General features: G+C 55.3%; 2 protein-coding genes across 2 annotated transcripts; one reads left to right on the forward strand and one right to left on the reverse strand.

Annotated features, from left to right (window-relative positions):
• Positions 1-3,649: 3,649 nt before the first annotated feature.
• On the forward strand, positions 3,650-16,239 carry TEAD3 (TEA domain transcription factor 3; the record flags this gene model as incomplete). The annotated part of the gene is made up of 13 exons (XM_082662661.1): positions 3,650-3,794; positions 5,884-5,948; positions 9,888-9,950; positions 10,154-10,216; positions 11,041-11,052; positions 11,962-12,099; positions 12,208-12,257; positions 12,843-12,904; positions 13,524-13,657; positions 13,820-13,993; positions 14,183-14,323; positions 14,402-14,554; positions 14,752-16,239. 13 exons carry the CDS (start codon positions 3,650-3,652, stop codon positions 14,863-14,865), a joined length of 1,314 nt encoding a protein of 437 aa, XP_082518787.1. The 3' UTR covers positions 14,866-16,239.
• LOC309827814 (ATP synthase subunit f, mitochondrial-like) lies at positions 9,249-9,545 on the reverse strand. The gene has a single exon (XM_082662660.1). The coding sequence runs from the start codon at positions 9,519-9,521 to the stop codon at positions 9,255-9,257; it is 267 nt and encodes an 88-aa protein (XP_082518786.1). The 5' UTR covers positions 9,522-9,545; the 3' UTR covers positions 9,249-9,254.
• Positions 16,240-20,693: the final 4,454 nt, after the last annotated feature.

Below are 20,693 nucleotides of genomic sequence, written 5' to 3' on the forward strand. Positions count from 1 at the left end.
TCGCTCTCTTTCTTTTTCTCTCTCACCACCATCTGGTTTTCCCCTCCCTCACTGCCTGACTGTGTCTGAGTTTAGTGATTTACCCCCTTCATCTGTGTGTCTCCATCTCCTCCATCTTGGTCTCTGTCTTTCTGTCTCTGTTGGTCATAGTGACTCTCTCCCTCACTCTCTCCTCACTCCCCCCAATGTCTGTGGTTCTCACTCTCTCCAGCACTCTACCTGTTCCGTTTGTCTGTCTCTCTCTGGATCTCTGTCCCTCCCTCTGGGTCTCACTCCAAGATCCCCTCTCTAGGTCTCTTTATTTTGTCTCTCACTCTGTGACTGTCCCGTCTCTTTTGTCTGTTTTCTTGTCTGTCTCCTGCTCTCTTCACCCACCCCCAGACTTGCCCACACTGTGTCCCCCTTCCTCTCCTGTCTATCCCAAGCTCCACCCTCTTTGCCTCTCACTTGGGTCTTTCTCCCCCTTCTCCCACCCCTCCTGGTGGTGCAGCCCAGCAACGCAGAGGTTCTAGACACCTGGGACAGTGTCAACGAGCAGCTGGGGGGCTGCCACCCCTGTCAACCCCACTCTGTAAAGGGCAGATAAGACCCAATGCTGGGCTGGGGCTGCCTTCCCCTGGGGCCTGCCCTCTGACCCCAGGTAGCCCCCTCCACCATGCCTGAGTCCCACATTGGCCTCAGTCCAGCCCTGCAGCTGGCTGAGGAACCCATAGCCTCCTCCCTGCCCCCAGCCTGAGTCCCAGTGGTTTGGGGTCTAAGGAGAGGAGGGTGGCCTGCTCTCACCTCTGTCCTCATCCCACAGCAGTAACTCTGGGAAAGCCAGAGCAGCCAGTGCAGACTCCTTGCACTGACCTGCTCCTGAGTGTTGCGGTAGGACAGAGACCCCAGTTCAGCCCCCAGCGGGGCTCAGCTGCCCGCCTGCCATTGCCCACGGGTATGCCTCGGTCTGGCGGTACAAACATTCTTATTGGGGTGTCCGCTCGCGCACCCATGCAGCGTACTGCACACACGTGCTCCAGTGCATTGCTCTGTGGGGTGGGGGTCACCTGCGGACCCCTGTGTGGGTGCCTCTCCCCGCAGGGGTGTTCCTGGAAAGTGAGTCTAGCATGTGCCTGTGAGCCAGCGGAAGGGACGGTGGTCCTGCTTCTCTCCTTGACTTGTCCTTGTGGCCGCCCCCTGGGCTCCCCTCCCCCTCACCAGCTGCCAGCAGTCCCAGCCAGGGGCCGCCGCCCCGCCCCCCCAGTCTGTCCCAGCTCCCAAGCACTGCTGTGTTCGCCATATTTGGCCACAGTGCTCCTGCGGGGGGCGGGGCGGGGCTGACATCACCCCGAGAAGGGGGGGCCACTCCCTGGATGAGGGGAGGCGGGCACAGACTTGGGGGAGGCAAGAAAGTTGCTTTGAAAAGTCTGGGGCTGCCAGGGCCCCCCATGCGCCAGGCCCCTGCTGCTCTGAGGGAGGCCTCAGGAAAAGATTTGGGGGGAAATGGATTGAGGACTCTGTTGGGAGGGGTCTTAGCTCATTGTAGTCCCTCTTCTGCCTCCCCTCTAACGCCGCCTGTGGCACTGTCAGACTTGGGGCACTGGGGTGGGGCGGTGGCTTGCCTCCCAGCTAGCTCAGTATAGGCGCCGCTGTGTCCCCCGGCATCCCACCCCTCCCCCCCACTCTTATTACAAGAACTTGCCTTCAAGGGGTTGAGGAGGGGATGGGGATGAGAATACAGCTTGCGGGAGTGAGCAGAGGGGTGTGGCCCCTCTGACCCGTCAGGAGCATGGCTTCCTCTCTCCCTGGCTGCCCTCTGGTGTGGTGGTCTTGGAGGCCTCACAGGAAGGGTTACAGCGGTCTGGGGGTCCTTGAAGTTGCTCCAGCCACCTGTGCTGGGGGGGACCCTGTGGTCTGGACCCCACTGGGCATTCTCAGGTGGTTGCCATGACAACCCATGACAACCCATGCTGGGCCTCCTTTCCCTCTGCAGATGGTGGGGCTTCTTACCTTGGTTAAGAGACTGAAGCTAGATTGCCTGTGTTCAGAACCCAGCTCTAGCACTTACCAGCTGTGTGTCCTTGGGCAAATTGCTTAACCCCTCTGTTCTTTGGTTTCCTCATCTGTAAAGTAGAAGCAATAATAGTATCTACCTCATAGGTGATTGTGAGGATTAAATGAGTCAATGTGTATAAAGTCCCAGACTAGGTCCTGCCGTATGCAGGTGCTGTCATTCGTAGTAGAGTTAAATGTAAACTCTATATCCATCTGACATTCAGGCCCCCAGGCCCTCCCCATCCCATGCCACTAGCAACTGCCTTCAAGCCTTCCAAAGCAAAGAGGTGGCCCCCACAGGGAAAATCCCCACCCACTTGACAAGACCTGGAATTCTTGTTTGAGGGGAAAGAAGTCTCTTCCCCAGCTTCTGATGGGGTCTCCCACTCTCCACCCTGCGCCCCCCTTTCCCTACAGCCCAGAGCAAAGTCCTGGGGTCTAGCCATCTGGGGCTCTGGGGCTCCCAGGACCCTGATACACCTTGGACATGTGGTTCTGAGGCTGAAGGGAGCCGGGGGGTGAGCCTTAGAGCTGTGTGTGTTGGGGGACTGTCTGGGTGTGATCTGCTTTAATAACCCAGCCTGGAGTGTGCAGGGAACTCAGAGTTTACAGAGCCCTGGCCCATCCACGATGTGGGCCAGGGCAGGGGCCAGCATGTCGGTGGTTTATGGGCTGCTGTGGGGCCGGGAGGTGCAGGAACAGGAAGTGGGATGGAGGAGTGGGTGGGGTTGAGCAAGGCTGTCGGCCAGGCACCTTCTCAGCTGCTCCCTTACCAGCCAGTGTCGCTCCCGTCTCATGATTCCTGGGGCAGTTCCTGCCCTGCGTTTAGGTTCCTTGGCAGGGTTCTCATGAGTAATCTTTTGGGGAAGGCAAAACTGTACCCTTCCTGGGTCTGGGACCCTCCTCAGACCACAGCGGGTCCTTGGCAGGATTGCACTGATGCTGGGGGGGAGAATGAGGTGTGGGGGTCCCTGGTTGGGGATCCAGATGACAAGGAGGAGGAGCTGGCAGAGCGAGAGCCAAGGAGCCCCTCTGAGAGCCGTAGAAGCCCTGGGCCCTGCCCCTCGTGGTCCTTCTCTCTGCCCATCATGGTGCCTTTGGCAGCTGCATGGCCTTGTGAGCCTGTTTGCCTCATCTGAATAATGGGCATCACTCCTTGCCCTCCCTGCCTTAGTTTTGAGGATTGAATAAATATGAAAGTACTTTTTCCCCACAAAAGTACTGTGTAGGTATAAGGCATTGTTACTGTTGATCACCACCAGGCATCATGGTTGGCACTTTGTCTGATCTCATTTCATTTTCACCCTCACAACCTCAAAGGAGACCTTTCCTTCGTTTTACAGGACTGAGGCTCAGAGAGGTGAAGTAACTCATCCAAGGTCACACAGCACTGACTAAACATAACCTCTGGTTGCCTCCACCCAACCCTGGAGCACCTGCCCCAGGGGTGGAGATTGCTGTGGTCTGGGAGGACCCTGCCCTAACCCCTCTGCGTCTGCCCCCCAGGCTCAGGCTGCCCAGTGGGCTCAGGCCCAGAGCCCAGAGCCCAGAGCAACCAGCACAATAGCGTCCAACAGCTGGAATGCCAGCAGCAGCCCCGGGGAGGCCCGGGAGGATGGGCCCGAGGGCCTGGACAAGGGGCTGGACAACGATGCGGAGGGCGTGTGGAGCCCGGACATCGAGCAGAGCTTCCAGGAGGCCCTGGCCATCTACCCACCCTGCGGCCGTCGCAAGATCATCCTGTCGGACGAGGGCAAGATGTACGGTGCGTGTGGGGAGGCACAGGGACCCTGGACTGGACTTGGGGAGACGGTCCAGCCCTCCTCACCCCTCCCTCTGCTCTCTGCCCCCTCACCCAACCGGTTTGGCAAAGTCCCGGAGGCCGCCAGCCCTCTGAGGGCGGGCGGGTCTGGGCGTGCAAGCCTGTGTGTCTGGATCCTCCTCATAAACAGGCCAGGTTTGCCCCCTCCACCTGAGCGCAGCCCACACGCCACCCCACCCCCGCCCCCCCAGCCCACCCCCGACTGCCCCTCCTCTCCTCGCCCCGGCCAGGCTGGAGGTTTCGGGGTGACTCAGTGGGCCTGGGAAACTGGGTCAATCCGGTGTGTTCCAGGCTGGGCCCAGGAGAGGGTCCCTCTCCTGGGAGGACGTGGGGGAGCCCGAGGGGTGAGACCTGGGGTGGGATCCCAGCAGAGAACAGTGTTTCCCACTGGCGAGTTCCCTCCAGAGAACAGGAGGCGTGGAGAGGGGGCTGCTTCACACTGCGGGGAGGCCCACAGTGTGACAGGGCTTGCGTGGGGAAGGGCGCTGGAGAGACAAGGGGACTCCCTCACTCCTCACACCCCCTCCCAAGTCTGCTGCTCTCCTGGCCCCTCTCTTTGCCACCTTGCCCACCTCCTGCCTCCAGAAGGGAGCATCCACCCTGGTCCAGCCCTGAGAGGGCTCTCCCAGGGCTGCATTTTTGGGATAACTCAACCCTTTGGGGCCTGACTCCTTGCCAGCTCCCTCCAACCCGCCCCGACAGCCTATGGCTGGGTGAGGCAGGCCCTCAGCCTGTCCCCTCCCAGTGTCCAGCACCGGCTGGGCTGCCCCGTGTCCCCTGCCCCACAACCGTGCCACGCCCACTCCCAGCCCCAGAGCCCCACTCACGGGGCAGGCAGATGTTCCAGGGCGCCTTCCATAGGGCGGGGGCCGCCTGCCCCCACTGCTCCCTCCCAGACGGCTGGGGCAGCCCCACAGGGTATTTTTAGACAGGGCGGAGGGAGTGGGGTGGAGAGGGGCAGGCAGGAAGGGAGGAGCTGTGGGGCCAGTTCCGTCATGGAAGAGGAATCTGGAGAATGCGGTCCTTCTGGGGAGGCTATGGGGTTGGGGGGCAGGGGGCCTGAATTTGGGGGTAAGAAGCCTACACGCTGAGGATGCTAACACATGCTTCACTGTGCGTCCCAAGCACCCCCTTTAAAGGGCCAAGCCCCCTGGATGCCGGCCAGCCTCTGGGCCCCCAGAGGGTCCCTGGTGCTGAGCAGAGCCCCCCACCCCAAGTTTGATGGGCTGCACTCTCTCACAGGGAGGGACAGACACTGGTAACCAGTGACATGGGGGTGACAGGTTCAAGGACACAGTGACATGCTCAGTGACACATCTTGACCCAGGCTGTCAGTGTAGGAGACGTGTTGGAGACCATCTGGTCCTTCCTGCCCGTTTCACCAGAGAAGGGCAGGGACTTGTCCAGGGTCTCCTGGTGGCAAGGACAGCTAGGACAGGAACCCAGGCCAGAGTTCTTACAGACACACACAGGTATGCATGCCCAGACATCTCTCTCTCTCTCTCTTTTTCTCGCGCGCCCGCTCTCTCTCTCTCGCTCTCTCTCTCTCTCTCTCTCTCTCTCACACACACACACACACACACACACACACACACACACACACACACGAGCCCTTACCCTCGGAGGTTTGGAGCTGGTGACAGCACGGAGAGGAAGGAAGCACTGCGGGCGGCTGGGAGTGAGGGGCCCAGCTGTCCTGCAGCCCTTCGGCCACACCTGCCCCTGTCTGTCTCGCAGGGAAACCTGTCAAGCCGCCTGACATTGTTCCACCTCCTGCTCTGCTGCCCCTCCCCCAACAGCAGCCCCCCAGGTCCTGGAGGCGGTGGGGGGAGCTCTGGGACTTCCCCACCATCCTTCACCCACCCCGCTTGTGCCCCTTAGGTGGGGTGGAGCGAAGAGAGTGGGGAGAGAAAACAAGAGCAGCATGTGTGGGAGGGGCCTGGTGTATTTCCAGCTGGTGGGGGGGTCTCCAGCCACCAGGGGTCCCCTTTGACCACTCCCCATTTTTTCCTCTCACCCCAATCTAGGCCGAAATGAGTTGATCGCACGGTATATTAAATTGAGGACGGGAAAGACTCGGACAAGAAAACAGGTAAAAGATAATTTATGCTGCGACCCCTCTGCCCGCACACACTCTCTCCCCTGCCTCTGTCAGTCCCTCCCAGGCCGAGCTGTCCCATTGCCCTGCCTGCCTCCTCAGAGCTGCCCCCTTGCCCAACCCACTCCCCTAGCTCCCTGACCGGGGCTTGAACCCATGCCACCTGCATTGGGAGCGAGGAGTCTTCACCACTGCACCGCCAGGGAAGTCCCCACTGTCCTTTCTGACCCCCGTCCCAGACCTGTGATCCAGCGACCACAGATACACCCCAGTGGGCAACTGTGGCAGCTGCATGTCACTGCCCTGAGTGGCTCGCTGACCAGTCAGGGAGACAGGCAGTTGGACAGGTGAGGGCAGAGCAGGGCAGCATGGCTGAGATCGGAGCGTGTACTGTCAGACAAGCATTGAACCCGGACCAGGGAGGGGAAGGGAGGGGGGAGGGCTAGGAAGGCTTCCTGGAGGAGATGACACTCAAGATGTATTTTTAAGAAGGAAGAGGATTTAGCCAGGCAGGAAAAAGGGAGAGGATTCTTCCAGGCTGAGGAAGTTGGCTATACAAATAGTAATTGTAAGCCCATTCAGAGCTGACTTTGTATTAATTTATTTAGTCCTCATAGCAACCTTATGAAGTAGGTACAGTAATTATCTCCATTTTACAGGTGAGGAAACCGAGGCACAGGGAAGTTAAGTAACTTCCTAAGGTCACTCTGCGGGTAGGTGGTGGATCCAGGATTCAACCCACTGGGCAGGAAAGAGCCTTCCGTTAGCAGTGTGGTGTGTGGAGGGAGGGGTGGGAAAAGCCGAGGGCTGTGAGAGATTGAGCTGGAGGCCAGAGGGACAGGTTTTCCTGGGGGCAACTGGGGGCCTTGGAAGGGAATAGATCAGGGTGTGGCGCGTGGCAGCTGTCAAGGCATCTTGTCTCCGGAACACCCAAGGCAGTGGATAGAGAGGACCAGGCCAAGGCAGGGACCTAGGTCAGCAGCGGTGGCCTGGGCAGCGGCAATGGTGAGGGTAGTGGTGGTAGGGACGGAAGAAACTGGTGATTTGGGAGATGATTGGGTGGCGGGAGAGAGGCAGGCTCTAAGCAGGGACCTGGAGAACCGAGGCCAGCTCTGGCCCTCAGCCCCCCAAACCTCCCTCTTTGGTTGGGGTTTGAGCCTTGCACCCACCCCCGAGATCCTCACTGTCTTAAAGGAAGGTTCTGGGTCCACGCACCCAATGCGGGAGTAGAAATGCTCCCTCGTTGTTCAGGCCTTTATTAACCACTCTCCCTGGGCCAGTTCATGTACAGCATTTATTGACTTAGCAAATCATTGAGCTACTGCTATGTTCTCGGTACAAGGGATCCGGCGAGGAACTGGACGGACAAGGGCCCAGTTCCCTGGAGCCTGGGGCCACAGGAGGAATACTGGCTGATCAGCCCTGGGGTTCAAATACCTTGCTCCTATACCTGCGGGGAGGGGGTGCCTCATCTCCAGCCTCTGTTCCTCAGCCATTCAATAGCTGATATGTAGAACAGAGTGTATTTGTATAAGAATGCCGCTGCTGTTGCTATTATTATTACTGTAGTTATAAACAGAAAGCCATCCCAGGCACAGGAGGAGGGCACTGTCCCAGCGTGTCCTGCTTCACCCAAAAGACATGTTCATAGGAACCTGTTTGTCAGAGTTGGAAGGGGCCCAGGGATCTTTAAGCGAGGCCCAGGGAGGGTAGCAGAGCCTCTTAATTCTGGGTCCAGCATCATACCTGCTCCTGGCCAGGTATCCCGAGAAGGCTGGCTGTACGTTAACATTTTACAAATGAGCTGTCGGCAAGCTCAGGATTTTTAAAACCTCTGGCCTTTGTCATTTTGCAAGGGTGGCACCCCTCTAACTTTATTCTGTATTAGAACTCTGATGTCTGATATCTCCTTAAAGGGGGTTCCTTCCTATGGTTGTGAGAACAAGGCATGTCTTTATGTGTCGCAAAGAGCAGCCCGCTGACATGCACGGTTTTTTGGTTGTTTTCATTTTACTCTCTGTTGAAAAAAAATGCCATTTTCATTTTTTTTTACAGCTACGTACAGCAATTAATAACAAGTACAGTGCCTCCTTATTGAAAACGCAGCTAAATATTACATTAGGATTAAGTCCCATGTGACTTTCAGCTGTCACAGAGTTGACCATTTGGAGATAGTTCTCTGGGCTAAGGGTATATTGGTGTGGCCAAGTGGGCTGTGGAGTCAGGCCACCTGGGTTCATCTGTGTGACCTTGGATAAGTTGCTTAACCTCTCTGTGCTTTGGTTTCATCATCTGTAAACTGGGAATAATATTAGTACCGACTTCTTAGCATTGCTGTAAAGGTCAGAGGAGTTGGTACATGTAAAGTGCTGGGAACAATAGTAGCTGTGCTCGGTAAACGTCAGTTATTGTCATGACGTGAAGTGATCGGGAATCTTGCCAGACATAGGTCTGAATCCTAGGCACCATGAGATGGCATGAGAAGCACCCGCCTAGGTTCTAACCAAGCAGCAGGGGGCTGCCTAGCATTGCGTACATAGTAACTTTTAGTCCATGATTAAAAAGAAAAGAAACTGTTTCCTTATGGAGGTAAAAACAACTTGCAAAGAAAGCCAACAGCAATTGCTGATAATGAAAGTGTGAAGCAGCTTAGAGGATCCACCTGTTCCCTCACGCTTGTTTCATGGGGAAAACAGTGACACTTAGGTTCTCTGAGGCTGAGGGCCAGATCCTTGACAATGCCAAGGTCTGTTGTGCAAGCCCAGGGCGCACACATCCAGACCGTGACTAGCTCAGGTCTGCCAGGACAGGGAGGCTTCAGGGAGGAGGGGCTGGAGAAGAAATGCAGTTAAAAGCACATACTGTGTGCATAGAGATAGTGTACACTGCCATGTATTAGTCCGAGGAGAAGGAATGTGTACTGGGGGAGGAAGCTGCAGGAGTCAGACCAGGCCAGGTTTCATAGGCCGGCAAGCTGGTGGGGTTCTCAGGAGGATTTAGGCAGTGGTACAGGGGAGACCTTTTGTGAAGGATTTTGGGCTTGATGTATAATCTGGTGGCCAGCAGGAGCATTATGGCCATGGCTAGCCTCTGTGATGCCAATTAGAAAAAAAAGTGTCTCCTCTGAGGACACCAGTGAGAAAAAGGCACCCCTTTTTGGAAGAATACAAAGATGCTCTTCCTCTGTTGTTTACCAGTCATCTTTTATTGGGTGTTAATTCTCAATTAGGATATGAAAGGATTCAGGGCTGCTGGGCAAAGGTCAGGAATGCAGAGTGTGCCCTTCACACCGGGCCCTCTTCAGTGGTACTTGCGTGGCCACTCGTGTTCGAACTCCTTGTAAGAACAGCAGTAGTTGAAAAGCATGTAAGCTGCCAGCACCGTAGAAAGCCCAGCGAAGCTCCCTTTCTTCACACTGACATACTTATTGTAATACTGGTAGTAACCTCTTTGAAATGCTCCAGCAATGCCTTTAGGGGTGAAATCCTGCGTCAGTATCCAGCTTGGCAGCTCCCCTATTTTGACATCCAGGAGCTTCTCTTCCTTCAGTGGTATGACTGATGCCATTTTGGATTCCTGGGTCTCTCTTCCTCCACTTTAGATGCAGTCGTGCACCAGGGCACATAGCTTGGCCAGCAGAGCTTGGGCTGGATTTTAGCCCTCACTGGGCCAGGTGCGCTTATGCAGTGAACAACCTGTACAACTGTACATGGTGCTCCTGAAAGCCACGGTAGGCCCTTGATCAAGACAGGGCCAAAAGAGGGCAGAATTGGCAGGGCCAAGGTGTGTCTGCCCACAGGGGCCCCACGGTTGCCCCTCTTACATTTGGTCCCAGAGATGAGGGCTGGGATGCTCCTTGCCCGTGGCTACCCTGTGCTATGCCTCCTCACTGTCTGTGTTTTCCTCTCTGGCTGGGCGCGGGGCGGCCCCTAGGTGTCCAGCCACATACAGGTTCTAGCTCGGAAGAAGGTGCGGGAGTACCAGGTTGGCATCAAGGTACGTTGGGCGCCTGACTGGGGCCTCCAGCCCTTCCTCGGCCTCTCACTCACGGCGCCTCTACCACTTTCTCTGCACGGCTCAGGCCTCTGCCTTGGCTGGCTCTCTGGCCGCACTGTGCCTCTTTTCTGGCTGAAACTCTGTTCTTGCCTCTTCTGTTCTTTCTGTTCTTTTTCTCTTTCTCTCTCTCTCTCTCTCTACAGGTCTCTAGCCACTTGCAGGTTCTAGCCAGGCGGAAATCTCGGGAGATTCAGTCCAAGCTGAAGGTATGGGGTCCCCTGCCACTTGGCCTGGCCCTGCCCAGGCCTGATGCTGCTCTCTGACCCCAGCCCGGGACAGGGAAGGGGCTGAGGAGCTATGGGGGGCAGCAGGGGGGTCTCAGAAAGACAAGCAGCAGAAGAAGCCCATTTGCCACTTCAGGCTACACAGGGTCAGAGCCCCTGGAGAGTAAGCAGGAACCCAAGGGGACAGCCAGCCCTACAGCGAGGGAGAGGAAGACCACCTGGGGGCCACTAAGGCCCACCTCTCTTCTTCTCCATTTTCCTTTTCTCCTGCCTCCTAACTGCTGCTTGCTAATTGCATGGGGACTCCAGGTGGGCAGGGAGGAGACACTGGTGGGGACTGGCGGGCATGGCCATTCCTTGTTGGACGCTCAATCCTGGCTTCTCTGTGGCTGAGGATCTCAGAGCCTTGGGTTCATGGCCCTGGCCCAGGTCAAGGCCCCTGTAGGCTGCATCTTCTTCTCCCTGCCCACAAATGCCCAGCAGACTGGGCCTCCCGCCCCAGTCCCCACGCCTAAAGTGCAGTACACGTGGACAGACCCAAGGGGCCCCAGCTTGGTCCACCATCTGGATCTCCAGCCCCTCTGCCCTCATCCTACCCTTTCCAGGGAACCCCCAGCTGGCACGCACTCCCTCTAGGTGGCAGTGGGGCTGGGGGAGGGTCCACAGCTACCTCTGAGCTTCCCTGCGCTTCTCAGGAACTGAGAGCCAGGTGGGCATTGAGAGGAGGATGATGAAATGACATGTCCCTCCATCCCATCTGGCCCTCCTCTGTGTCTCTTCTAATCCATTCTCCTTCTCTTCCACAGGCCATGAACCTGGTAAGTAGCACTGCCCCTCCCCGGGGGGTGGGGGGCAATGGAGGGGAGAGCACCTAATATAGGATTTTCAAATTATGGATTGTGAAATCAATGTAATAGGCTTGCAAACAGCATTTTTTAAAAAATGCATTATAGGGACTTCCCTGGTGGTCCAGTGGTAAAGAATCTGCCTTACAGTGCAGGGGACGTGGGTTCGATCCATGGTCAGGGAACTAAGATCCCACATGCTGCGGGGCAACTAAGCCCACGCGCAACAACTACTGAGCTCGCACGCCTCAACTAGAGAGCCCGTGTGCCACAAATTACAGAGCCCGCGCGCTCTGGAGCCCGCACATCACGACTACAGAGCGCACACGCTCTGGAGCCCATGCACCACAACTAAAGAAGAGAAAACCCGCGCGCCACAACTAGAGGGAAGCCTGTGTGCCACAACTAAAGACCTGATGTGGCCGAAAATAAACAAAAATAAATAAATAATAAATCTTTGAAAAAATGGATTATAGTGGTTCTCAAACTTTCGCATGCATCAGAATCACCTGGAGGGCTTATGAAGTCGGATTTCTCGGCCTCACCCTCAGAGTTTCAGATTCAGTAGGTCTGGGCTAGGGCCTGAGGATTTGATTTCTAACAAGCTTCCAGGTGATGCTGGTGCTGCTGGTCCATGGACCATACTTTGAGAACCACTGATGAAACAGAAAATATGAGAGTGCGTGACACACAAAATAAGCAAAATAAGGAGAACTGTTTTGGCTTATACTGGGTTATGGAGTAAAATAATTTCTTATTGTGGATTGTGATCAGAGGGGTGATGTACACTTAGGAGACAGGGCCTGGGGGGAGGCCCCTGAGGCAAGCCCCTGTCTTGTCTCTGGCCTGGCCTGGGCCTCACAAGGCTTCTCCCCTCCTCAGGACCAGGTCTCCAAGGACAAAGCCCTCCAGAGCATGGCGTCCATGTCCTCTGCCCAGATTGTCTCAGCCAGCGTCCTACAGAACAAGTTCAGCCCACCCTCCCCTCTGCCCCAGGCCGTCTTCTCCACTTCCTCTCGGGTACAGGGGTCCTGGGAAGTGGGACTGGGGTGAAGGAGTGCCTTTAGGGTGGGCCGGGGTTGGGGTCCTGGATACTGAGGGACCCTGGGCTTCTTCCCATCTCTGCAGTTCTGGAGCAGCCCCCCTCTCCTGGGACAGCAGCCTGGACCCTCTCAGGAGTGAGTATGGTGGCATTTCCTTCCCACACCCTCTTCTTTCCCCTGGCAGCCACTCTGGACTTCCCCTCCCATCTGGGTTCCAGCAGCAGCTGAGCAAAGTCTTCGTTCAAAAATAGAGGGTTGGAGAGTGCCAGTTAAGAGAGCTAATGCATCTGTCTGTTCATTCATGTGTTTGTTCATTCATCAACCACTTGTCATCCATCTTACAATTATTTTTCACTCAGTTAATCTCTGAGTCAGTCTTTCATTCAACAAGTCAGGTAGTCAAGTATTCTCAGCTCCTTCAACTCTAAGATGACTTTCTTCCTAAGACATGCCCTCAGTTTAATGAACAGCTCTGCAGGGTGGGTTTGAAATGCTGCATTAAATGTGCACATCAGTTGTGAGATGCAGGCAGACTTCATAAAGTTAAGACGTGAAGAAAACAAAAAGCTTACGAGTTAGCTGGTCAGCATGTATTTCTGGGCCTCCACAGGAAGGCCTGGTGGCTTCCTATGTGGGATCCCAGATGAGACCCACGTGACTGGGCCAGGCGGAAAGTGGGGAAGGGGTGACCCTCTAACCAGCCCATGCTCCTGTCTGCAGCATCAAGCCCTTTGCACAGCCAGCCTACCCCGTCCAGCCACCCCTGCCGCCGACGCTCAGCAGTAAGTTCCCTGCACAAGGCAGCCACCACCTCTCCCTCCCTCAGCAGCTGCACCTCTGCTCAGAAGAGCTGGGGCCAGACTTGTATGTGTGTGTGCGCGCGCTGTACATGCGCGTGGGCTGGGAGGGAGGAGTGGCTGGCATCTGTAGGGGATTGGGACAGGCCAGGAATAGCCCCCTTACCTTTTACAATGTTGCTTCCACAACTCTGCTACAAGTACACACCACCAAAGGTGTCACATTGATATGTGTATGTATATATAATTCCTTCAAGGGAAATACACTGAAATCTTCAGAGTTTTACTTTCGTTAGGAGTTAGGATTCTGGGTAATTTTTATTTTTACGTTTTTCACTTGTCTATATTTTCTGTTTGGACACACATTAATGGTGACATGAGGGAAAATCCACTGATGTACATTACTAGGGCCACCACACACGGTGCTGCAGGCTGTGCACTGCACAAGGACACCTGGCAGGGGAGTCAAAATCCAGCCTGTGTTCCCGTCCAAAAGGGGCACCATTCTCCAGCTCGCACACAGGCTCTGTGCGGGGGTGGGGAGCGGCTCTGTGTGTAGCCGCACACGCGCCCGTGCAGACGAGGGTCCGTCTCGTCCTCCCAGGTTATGAGCCCCTGGCCCCGCTCCCCTCAGCTGCTGCCTCTGTGCCTGTGTGGCAGGACCGCACCATCGCCTCCTCCCGGCTGCGGCTCCTCGAATATTCCGCCTTCATGGAGGTGCAGCGCGACCCTGACACGGTAACGTAGGGGGTGGGGCAGGGTCTGTGCGGTCCAGGGCCACAGCTCAGGGTCACGGGGTTGGGAGGCCATAGGGCAGGTCTGTTCCCTTGCAGCCCCCCGCTCCCCCTGGGCCTGCACTCTCTCGAGCTCTCCTGACCCTGTACTGGGCCCTCCCCACAGTACAGCAAACACCTGTTTGTGCACATCGGCCAGACGAATCCCGCCTTCTCAGACCCGCCCCTGGAGGCAGTGGATGTGCGTCAGATCTACGACAAGTTTCCCGAGAAGAAGGGTGGCCTGAAGGAGCTCTATGAGAAGGGGCCCCCTAACGCCTTCTTCCTCGTCAAGTTCTGGGTGAGCTGCCCTGGTCCCTCTCTGCTCCCAAGGGTCCCCCCAGATGTGCGATGCACCCAGGCCTACCCTACCGACCCCCTCTCCCCGGCCCTGTGGGCACTGTGTGGGCTATGTATGCCCCCAGCCCCAGGGCGGGACGCCTCCCTGGGCCTGGGACAGCACCTTAGGCCGCCCCGCCCCCTCCTCCAGGCCGACCTCAACAGCACCATCCAGGAGGGCCCGGGTGCCTTCTACGGGGTCAGCTCCCAGTACAGCTCGGCCGACAGCATGACCATCAGCGTCTCCACCAAGGTGTGCTCCTTTGGCAAGCAGGTGGTGGAGAAGGTGGAGGTGAGTGGGGGCCCAGGGGGCGGGGGGCGGGGGCTGGGGGCAGGCCAGCCGAGCGACGCCTGACCCCGGCTCACGCAGACCGAGTACGCCAGGCTGGAGAACGGGCGCTTCGTGTACCGCATCCACCGCTCGCCCATGTGCGAGTACATGATCAACTTCATCCACAAGCTCAAGCACCTGCCCGAAAAGTACATGATGAACAGCGTCCTGGAGAACTTCACCATCCTGCAGGTGTGGAGGCGGCGGGGGGAGAGGGCGGCGGGGGGGTCATGGGAGCACCCCAGGCACAGGGGCCTCGAAGCAGGGGTGGCCAGACCCATTCCTCAGAGGAGGAGACCAAGCCCCAGAAAGGAGAAGGCTCTGGTCAGCCCGCACGCCCCATGGCCCTGTGCCACCTGACCTCCCGCATCTTCCTACCCGGCCCCCAGGTGGTCACGAGCCGGGACTCCCAGGAGACCTTGCTCGTCATTGCTTTCGTCTTTGAAGTCTCCACCAGTGAGCACGGGGCCCAGCACCACGTCTACAAACTCGTCAAAGACTAGGGTGCCCTCCGCCCCCACCATCACAATCCAGGACAAGCATCTTCTCCACACACCTGCCTGGCACCCCTAGGGGTCCAGGATTGAGGACTCATCCACCTGCCAGGCCTCAGGCCCAGGACCCAGGAGGCCTCCCCATCTACCCTGCACACACACTCCCTGCCACTGTTCTGCGCTTTAACTGAGGGAGAAGAGAGGAGAGCTCAGCGGTGGGGCAGCCTGGCGGTTACGCTGACCACCATACCCAGCTCTGCCCAGCCTCGAAAGACTGGGAGGACACCTTTGAGCCCAGGCACCCATGGCCGCTGGCCCCTCACGGGACTGTGATGGGCGGGTGAGGGCAGAATGGAGACCAAGGGAACCGGAGTGCAGAGGCCCCAGAAGGGGAGTGTTGAGTTGGGGTCAAGTTGAGAAGAAGAAAGAGGAGCCCACACTTTCTGTGCGCCTGCTGTGTGCCAGACCTCGTGCAGGCCCCCAAGTGCCTTGTGCCATCCTCAGACCCTGCACGGCAAGCGTGGGGCTCGCTATCTCAGTGGAGGGACCTGTGGGAGGGGTGGGTGGAGTTGGAGTCCTCCCCCGGCGCTGCCTGTCCCTAGAGCCCAGGTTTATGCTACCTCCCTGGAGTGGGGGCTGGCCACGGGGGCAGGAGGGAGGGTCTGCACTGAGGGGCCAGCCGGCTGGATTGGGGGCCTGAACAGACCACCTCCTTCCAGAGCACGGGGGACTCCTGTGCGGCCCTCAGAGCTGCCTGACCCAGGTCCAGTCCTGAGCCACCCAGCAGCCTCCCGATGGGCGAAGGCTTCCAGGGGCAGGCCCAGGCCTGAAGCAGGCTAGAGGGTCAGGTGGGAGGATGAAGCCCCAGCCCCTGGGCAGGCCACTGGCCCAGGGACAAGGGGTAGCGGAAAAGTTTGGCATTTTCTCTTGCCTAAGACTTGCGTCTGGTGGTGAACCCTCGGGGGGCACCTGTCCCTTCTGTTTTCCCCACTTCAGTCTCTCCGGCCTGGAGCAGCAGCTCCCCACACCCCGTTCTGGGATTGAAGGTTAACCCTTCCCCGGCAGCCCCTTCTCAATACCCAGGCTCCTCGGCCCCCAGCCCCGTCCTCCCGCTGCCCGTGGGTATTTATGAGTTTCGTATGAAGTACTGTGCCCCTTCCTCCCCCGGCCCGGCCACCCCTGAGCTTCCTGAAGGTCCTCACAGTTTGCATATCGCTCAGGCCACCTCCAAACCCAACCTAGGTTTTATAATGTATATTATATATTTGTTGTGTATTTTTTAAATCCAGCTGTGATGGGTTATATCATAAATGTGGCGCAAGGCTGGCGCAGGGGCCCTCAAGGCCCAGCTCCTGCTTAAAAAAAAAAATTAAAGTTATTTGTTTGTGGGTTAGTCGTGTGACCAGTTGTGTGCCATACCTCTGGGTTTGGGCAGCTTCGGGTGGGCACTCCTCGTGGCTCAGGTCCTGGTGTGTCACCCCACTCCACTCCGTCTCTGCTGGCAGGCCCCAAGCGCTGCCACACTCAAAATAGATAGGATTTGGAAATCCCTGGTGGTCCAGTGGTTAGAACTGCACGCTTTCACTGCCGAGGGCCCGGGTTGGATCCCTGGTCGGGGAATTAAGATCCTGTAAGCCGAAGAGCACGGCCAAAAAAAAGAAAAAGAAAATAGGATTTAGGGGTCTTGTGAAAGTTTGGCCAACTCCAACCTTTTTCCCACCCCTCCTGTCGTGAGTTGAGCACTGAAGTGAGCCTTATGTTGCCTTGTCTCTTTAAATGAAGTGACTTGCCCCAGGTGACTTCAATACTGAGATGGGCCCCCTGTTAAATCCCCACAGTCCACAGTGGCTACTACTGGTTCTCACCGCCCCATCCTCACTCCACACATGAGGAAAGAGCCTCAAGGAGGTGAGTGCTCCTGAAGTGGATGGCTGCTAGCCGGGGTGGGGGCGGGGCGGGGGGGCGGGGGAAGCTGGACTCCAACCTGCCCCTGTCTGCCTGGGAAAACCTCAGTGTCCTCAGTGGACATGGGTGGTTTATCAGAAATTCAAATTTAACTGGGCATCCTGTATTTTCATTTGCTGAATCTGGCAACCGTACTCTAGAATCTCATCTTCTAGATCATTCTGGTCCAACCTCCAATTTTGCAGATGGGGAAACAGAAGAGGTTAAATGCTCTTCTCACTCAGCTGTCAGTGGTAAGACCAGGATTTGAACCTGGTCTTCTGACTTTAAGCCCAGGCACTTGGTATACTATTAAATAATCAGGCAGCCTTTTGTCTTGGTCCACTGCACTGGAGGGACCCAAGACTGTTGCTTGCAGGATGGGGAGTGTGCCTGGAGCCCCAACCAAGTGGGAGGGGTTCCTGGAGATGGAAATGGTTTATGAAAGACCCACCATGTGCTATGCCTAGGGCTGGATGCAAAATCCAGTCTCTACTAATAGGTGATTGTATGTGTTGGGTGCTTGAATCATCATCACGTGGGTTGCCCTCATGCTCCTGGAGTAAACAGCCGGCAGGTGATTTCTATTAGAATACTGTAGGTGAAATATGGCTGGCCTCCTCATTGGCCACCCCCCACCCTCATATACGAATGTAGCAGATACAGGGGCACAGGGGCGGGTGATAACTACATAGTTTTGAGGTCTCAAAATAGGGAAGGAACCAGGATAAGAAGGTGGGTCTTGTGAGCCCAAAGCCCAGGGCTCTCTCCTGGAAGTGGCTCTCCCTGACCAGGGTTCTGTGGAAAGCTGCAAGAAAAGGCCAAGAAAACAGGGGCCCAAAGAAGAGGCCGGTAGTTCTCTTTCCTGCCCCTCTTGTTTCTGATGCCCCTAGGGAAGATGGAGGTGGGCCATCATTTTGCCAATTCCACGGTCAAAGCCTGAGCAGTCCTGGGGTTTCATGGGGGCTCTTTATTTCCTTCTAGTACAAATGCTGGAGAACTGGGGCTCCCCAGATATCTGAACCCTGAATTCTAACTCAGATGCACACTAAGCTTTAGTCTAAAGCCTAAAACCATCCTAGAGGCTGGGGTTTAAGATAGCTCAACCCTCATTTAGAATCGAATCAGTCTGCCACCACACGTGTTCTCCGTTGTTTGCTTTGCTTTCCCATTCTGCCTCCTGCTTTTTCCTTTCGTCTCTATCATGGTGCCACGGGCCTCTGGAGCGCAGGCACCACAGCTCTAAACAGCTTCTGGGCAGGCCAGCAGAAGGTGGTGAGTCATATTGGTTTAATATAGACTTAGTTTTTAAGTACTCCTATCCCAACACATAAGGCATAGATTTATAAAGTGGAGTGGGTTTAATTTTTAAATTCAGGTGATGCAAATCAATAATCCAGTAGGACTCAAGTTCCCAAGTATTTCTAAAACATTCCTATAGTTTCCAAAACTATTTTTAAGGATTTCAATCCTTGGCTCTTTTCAAACAAGAGGGTGTGACTGATTCTGAAGGCACCTTGTTCTCCCCACTCATCACCATTAATGAGATAGATGTCCTTGGGATGGCCTCCATTCAATCTGTCCTAAACCCAAACAAGGCAGACAAGCAGGGACTGGTGTGCCCGCTCTGGTGCACACGTGTCTGCAGCTATACCTAACTGCCATTTTACAACTGCTGTTTAACCGAACACTAAGTGCCTGGCACTGTGCAAAACCCGCCATGCTTTTAGTAGGTACCATCATCAGTTGCACTTTCAGATGAGTTTTCTGGAAGAGGCCGGCTCAGCAGCCTCCCACGGCTCCTGAGTGGCAGAGCTGGGATTCACTCGGGCACAGGGGGGGGGCCTCAGCCCACAGACAACCACCCGGCTGGTCTTCTTCCACCCAAGAAATTGTATGCACAGTGTCATGGGAACCTCCCCTGAAACCCTTGCTCCACTGTGACGCTGCTCATTGATAGCACAGCTATTGGTGCAAACAATTGTCTTCCTGGCTTCTAGAAGTGGTTTGCTTTTCTCTCACAGGCCCTGTGATCATTATGGCTCTCAGGGTTGGCCACCAAAGGTGCACTGGGGCCCACCTTAACAAGCGAGACCTGCTTGTTTCCCTTCACCTAATGGTCCTCACGTCTTTTATTTTCTCTTGCTGTACTCAGCTTTGTAAAAGACAGGGTATAAAATGTACTCATACTTGGGCTTCCCTGGTGGCGCAGTGGTTGAGAGTCCGCCTGCCGATGCAGGGGACACGGGTTCGTGCCCCGGTCTGGGAAGATCCCACATGCCACGGAGCGGCTGGGCCCGTGAGCCATGGCAGCTAAGCCTGTGTGTCCGGAGCCTGCACTCCGCAATGGGAGAGGCCACAACAGTGAGAGGCCTGTGTACTGCAAAAAAAAAAAAAAAAAAAAAAAAAAAATGTACCCATATTTGTCAATTACTTTTTATATTATATTCCTCTAGTCATCAAATCACAAGTTTTCCTGCCTTATTTGAGCTGTTGCCTTTCTCTGATTACAAAAATCATTGAACTTCAGAAAATCCCCTAAATCACATAAACTCCCAGCTTTGAATGTGGTCAACATTAGTATGTAAGCTTCCAACACTTTAACTAGGCATAAAGTTTTTTCCTTTCAGTAAAATTGGATCCTAACTAGTTTCACAGCCAGCTTTTCCCCCTCCTTACCCATTGGGAACATTGTTCAACAAGCCTAGGTATTTCATCACTCCTAACTGTGGTTAAGGAGCAAGTTAGGCCTATCACCACCTTGAGAACCAAAATTCTCTGCTCATCACAAGATTAGCTACTTTACCTGCAGTTATAACTTGAAAGCTAAAATGACAAATCTTTTGGTGAATACCTTGTGCTCTTCACTGTTCAAATACAGATAAAGCTTGTTTTGAGAAGGTGCAGCATTTTTTATTTATGCTTTGATTAGCCTTTCAGGTCTAGTTCCTTTATTTACCAAAGTTAAATGAGGCAGATTAAAGTCAAAGGTTAGGGACTTCCCTGGTGGTCCAGTGACTAAGACTCTGCACACTCCCAATGCAGGGGGCCCGGCTTGGATCCCTGGTCAGGCAACTAGATCCCTCATACCACAACTAAGAGTTCACGCCACAACTAAAGATCCACCGTACAGCAACTAAGACCCGGCGCAGCCAAATAAAATATTGTAAAAAATAAAGTCAACGGTTAAATCACAGGTATTTCCCACCACACCAGAGCCACCTTTCCAGTGCTGGGTGCTGGAGGCAAGAACGGCAACAGGAAGTTCCTCAGGCCAGGGAGGGGGCCTAGAAGTTTCCACAGGCAGATTCCACCCATTTACCAAACTCCCCTAGACAACAGGGTCCCTAGATCAGAGTATTATCAGGTCTTCTCATTTTTCTTCCTAAATATCTTACCTAGTAAATCACTACCCCCAAACATAAGGGTACTCAATTTGTGCGTCAAGAAAGCAAATACTAGACCAGTTTCTCAGGGTATGTGGACCACTCTAATCAGAAGCATCTAGGAAGCCAATCCCAGGCTCACCAAACCCCAATCTCCATTTGTAACTACTTGGGGATTCCTGCAGACCAAGACCCCAAATGATTTCAAGGGATCAAAAAGCCCTCCAAACAAAAAGCCCATGTTAAGAACTGCTGGCATACCGGCCATAGGTTAGGCATGCTGCCAAGGAAAGGCCAAGTCAGTGTCCTCCATGTGAAGGTTCTAACCCCCCACTTTCCACTAGTAACAGGCAGCAGCAGTACAGGCTGGGCTAATGGCCCCGATCTGCTCTTCTCAGGGTTATTTGAAAAACTTCAGCCCTGATTAGCAGCCCTATTAGTATCCAGGAGATCTTAATAAGACTCCATGTTTCTGAGGGCAGAAAGAATGCCCTGCCTTGTCTGCAG

This window comes from Grampus griseus (genome assembly GCF_964374135.1).
Source record: "Grampus griseus genome assembly, chromosome: 10".
NCBI classification, from domain to species: domain Eukaryota; kingdom Metazoa; phylum Chordata; class Mammalia; order Artiodactyla; family Delphinidae; genus Grampus; species Grampus griseus.

What these genes read in the sequence shown, in the direction of transcription:
- LOC309827814 (XM_082662660.1), bottom strand. Translation starts at nt 9,521, where the DNA reads ATGGCATCAGTCATACCACTGAAGGAAGAGAAGCTCCTGGATGTCAAA.